The sequence below is a fragment of the Pteropus vampyrus genome, unplaced genomic scaffold (assembly GCF_000151845.1).
Source record: "Pteropus vampyrus isolate Shadow unplaced genomic scaffold, Pvam_2.0 Scaffold489, whole genome shotgun sequence".
NCBI lineage: Eukaryota > Metazoa > Chordata > Mammalia > Chiroptera > Pteropodidae > Pteropus > Pteropus vampyrus.
In genome coordinates, this window is record NW_011889270.1 from 315082 (window position 1) to 318579 (window position 3498).

Sequence of the window (3498 nt, forward strand, 5' to 3'; positions counted from 1 at the left end):
GAAGCTAGGTCACTTTCTTACACCATATACAAGAATAAACGCAAAATGCATTAAAGAATTTAACCGTAAAACTCCTAGAAGGAAAAACATAGACAGCAAACTCTCTGACTGCTCTCAGTAATATGTTTTTGGATATATCTCCTTGGGCAAGGGAAACAAAAGAATAAACAAATGGGACTCCATCAAACTACGAGATTTTGCACAGCAAAGGAAACCACAAAACAGAAAGACAATCTACTAACTAGAGGAAGAGGTGGTACATATATTCACTGGAATATTACTGAACCACAAAAAGAATGAAATCTTGTTGTTTGCAAGAACATGGATGGACGGAGAAGGTATTATGCTCAGTGAAATAAGTTGGAAAGAGAAAGGCAAATACCATATCTCACTCACATGTGAAATCTAAAATACAAAACAAAACTGAAACGCATCCACAGATACAGAGAGCTAACGGTTGCCGGGGGGCGGGGCGGGGGTGCGTGCGGGGGACAGGGAGTAAAGGGAGAAGGGGATTAAGAAGTACAAACTGCCAGGTAGAACATAAGCCACAGGGACGGAATGCTGTGAACAGAGTCAATAACAGTGTAACTATGTACAGTGACGCATGGTTACTAAGCAGACTGTAAGGTAGACAAAAGTTGAATCAGTACATTGTAAACTGGAAATACTACTGTATGTCAACTATAATAAAAAATAAATTTTGAAAAAAAAGCTACAGCTGAACAGATGAATGTAAACTTCTGCACAGGAATACAAAATGCCAACAGCCCGAGGACGGGCTGCAGGGACACAGGGCTCGGCAGAGCCACGTGGGGAACGCGAAGGTCTGGGTCAGCTGCGGGCTCAGGCCAGGCAGCCTTCACAGGCTCCTAAGCCTTCCAGCTGCATTACAAGGGTCTCTGGTCCAGAACAGAACAGGAGGGGTCGCCCTGCAGCCCCTCAGAGCTCTGCCCTGGTCTTGCAGCTCCCCAAGAATTTCCTTTTGTTCTGGGTATCACCCTGAGCAGGACCAAAACACTGGACCACTCGGGAGGGCGGCACAGTAAGAACTCGGGGAGCTTGTCCCCGAGGACTGGCGGTGGGACTGAGGTGGTGGACCCTGGAAGAGAAAGCACTCAGAGGCCAGCGTCTAAAGGGACATGGCAGCCAGCGGGCACCTGCCACGCCTTTACATAAATGTGGCCAGCAGGGAGATGGCTGCTGAGGGCAGACAGCCCCGTGTAACAGGCAGGGGGCTAGGTGGCGGGGCTTCCCTGCAGACTGGGAGGACCCGTTCTCGGAGGCGGGTCTCCCAGCAGGGGCTGCGGGGCGGGCTCAGAAGCTCCGCCCAGACCCGAAGTTCTATAGTTGCGAGACCTAAAGGTTCTCAGAAGATCCTAACAGCAATCACGCCACTCCCCAAAACCCGCTCACAGTGCCCTGCAGCCTACGGCACTTCCTCACGGCCACCAGCTCACACTTCCTGTGAGGCACACACAGCTGGAGTCAGAGTCCACCCTACAGAAGGGGACACTGAAGCCTCAAGTCGTATGGCTGGGGGTGGCAGAGGCTGAAGCTCGGGCCTCTTGCCTCGCAACCCGCCCAGCCCTGCGCAGATGTCCAGGGCAAAGCATGCCGACACAAAGCTGGGGTGAGGGTCCCACAGCCCAGGTTCCCAGCCCAGCACCACTTCCTGTGTGACCCTGTGAAATTGTCATCACCTCGTTGGGTGTGTGTTTTCTCGTCCCTATGAGAGGAAGGAGGTGTGAGGACCGGCGAGGTCACACTATGACAGCTCCCCTTGACAGGCTCTGAGAAATCTCAGCTCCTTCGCCTTTAGGCAAACGACGTTACATGGAAATGTATTGCCAATCATCAGAGGTCGGTCCGGAAGAGCATTTCTTGGTAGAGTGAAGAAACTCCAACCCCCACCGCTTTTAGGTGAAGCCAGGACAGCGTAGACACGAGCCTGAGCAAAAAGAGGCCTGGAGGGTCCGCGTCCAGGCTGAGGACCCCTGTGGACGCTGAGGCGGGCAGAGAGCCCCCCTGCCTGGCTCCCGAGGCCCCTGAGCTAAGGCTGGTCCTCGCCTGAGCCCATCAAACACAGCGTCCCCCAACCCTGCCGAGGCCCAAACCTGACTCGACCCCGTCACCAGATGAGGGTGCTTCCACCCGACGGCGACACAATGACACCTGACATCTGCAGGTGGCCCCTTCCCCAAGCATTCCCCTGCGTCGCAGCTAGCAACACCACGGCCCAGGTCACAACCCCTGTACAAGGCAACACAGCCGGTCTCCTCTGCCCCGGGCCCAGGTTCCAGCCGTCCTGGCCCAGGCATCCAGGAGCAAAGTCCCAGCCCTCCAGCTCGAAGCCTCTGGATGACGTTCCTGGGGCTGCTTCCTCACCCATGAAGTAGGAGGTCACACCTCCTCTGGAGGGGTGGGGGGGCCCACAGGCACGAGACGCGAGAGTCCCTGAGGTCGTTTCCAGGGCGGTCAAGGCAGCTGGACTGACCGCCGCCTCCTGCCGGCTCCGGCGGTGGTCCTGGGCCCTGCCAGGAGACACGCTCCGGGAAGCCGGGTGGACGCGGGTCGGGAGGCCGCGGCGGCAGCTTACCTGGTGAGGGCCGCAGCCCCTCCACGAGGCCCTCGGTCGCCGTCTCCTCCACCGCGTGGTAGCGGCTGTGTGGCCGGCCGCATACCTGTGGGGCAAGCAGCGCTGCCTCCCGCTCCGCAGCCAGGTCCAGGCCCTGCTGTGCCAGATGCGCCCGCAGCTGCCGGATCTCGAACTGCAAGAGGAGGGGACCGAGGGTGGGGATCGCGTCTGGGCGCTGTGCTGGGGGCGGACGGGCTCCCCGAACATTGACCACAAGCACCTCCTCCAGGTAACAGTGTGTCCCGTCTCGCCTGGGGCCCCTCATGAGGCTGTGCTTTGGGGGAGGCCTTGGAGACCGGGTTTGAATCCACTTCTATATCTAGACCAAGTGGTGCTTGTCAGTGAAGCTCCAGCAGACGTTTGCCGTGATGACCGGCAGGGACCATGCAGGGCGGTCGCCAGCCGGTGTCCTGCACCAGGTGCTCCCTGGGCGCCCCCTGGCCCATCCATCCCCCAGTGACAGCTGTGGGCCTCGTCCGGGAGGAGTCCCGAAAGCTGTGCACGCCCTGGGAGGATGGCCCAGGCCCCGGCCCCGCCTGTCCCAGATGTAACGCAGGGCTCCCCACACGGAGCCTGGGGAGTGCTCTGGTGCTTCACAAAGGCCTTGGGGAAAGCTGCCCACCATTGCGAGGCTGGCTTAGTGTTTTTGTGAGACAGCTTCCAGACAGCTTCCAGAGGCCTCTTGGGTTCGTGGCTGGGCTGGCCATTCGCCCTCGGGGGCACTTCCCCACGCCCAGGCGGAAGCAAAGTTTGACTCTGACACTGAAGGGCCCCGTAGGCTCAGCGGGAAGGAGAGCCGTCGCCACCGCCCAGTGTCCAGGGCACACAGTGCAGGCTTCTTACCCCCTCCCGCTCCTCCC

General features: G+C 58.5%; 1 protein-coding gene across 1 annotated transcript in view; it reads right to left on the reverse strand.

The window, feature by feature from the left end:
• Positions 1 to 3498, reverse strand: part of TMEM266 (transmembrane protein 266) — a gene marked incomplete at its 3' end in the record, with an annotated part of 33030 nt that overhangs the window by 6934 nt on the left and 22598 nt on the right. The window contains exon 4 of the mRNA XM_023524723.1: positions 2600 to 2771. Within this exon, the coding sequence (XP_023380491.1) occupies positions 2600 to 2771 (172 nt within the window). The remainder of the gene's footprint in view (positions 1 to 2599; positions 2772 to 3498) is intronic.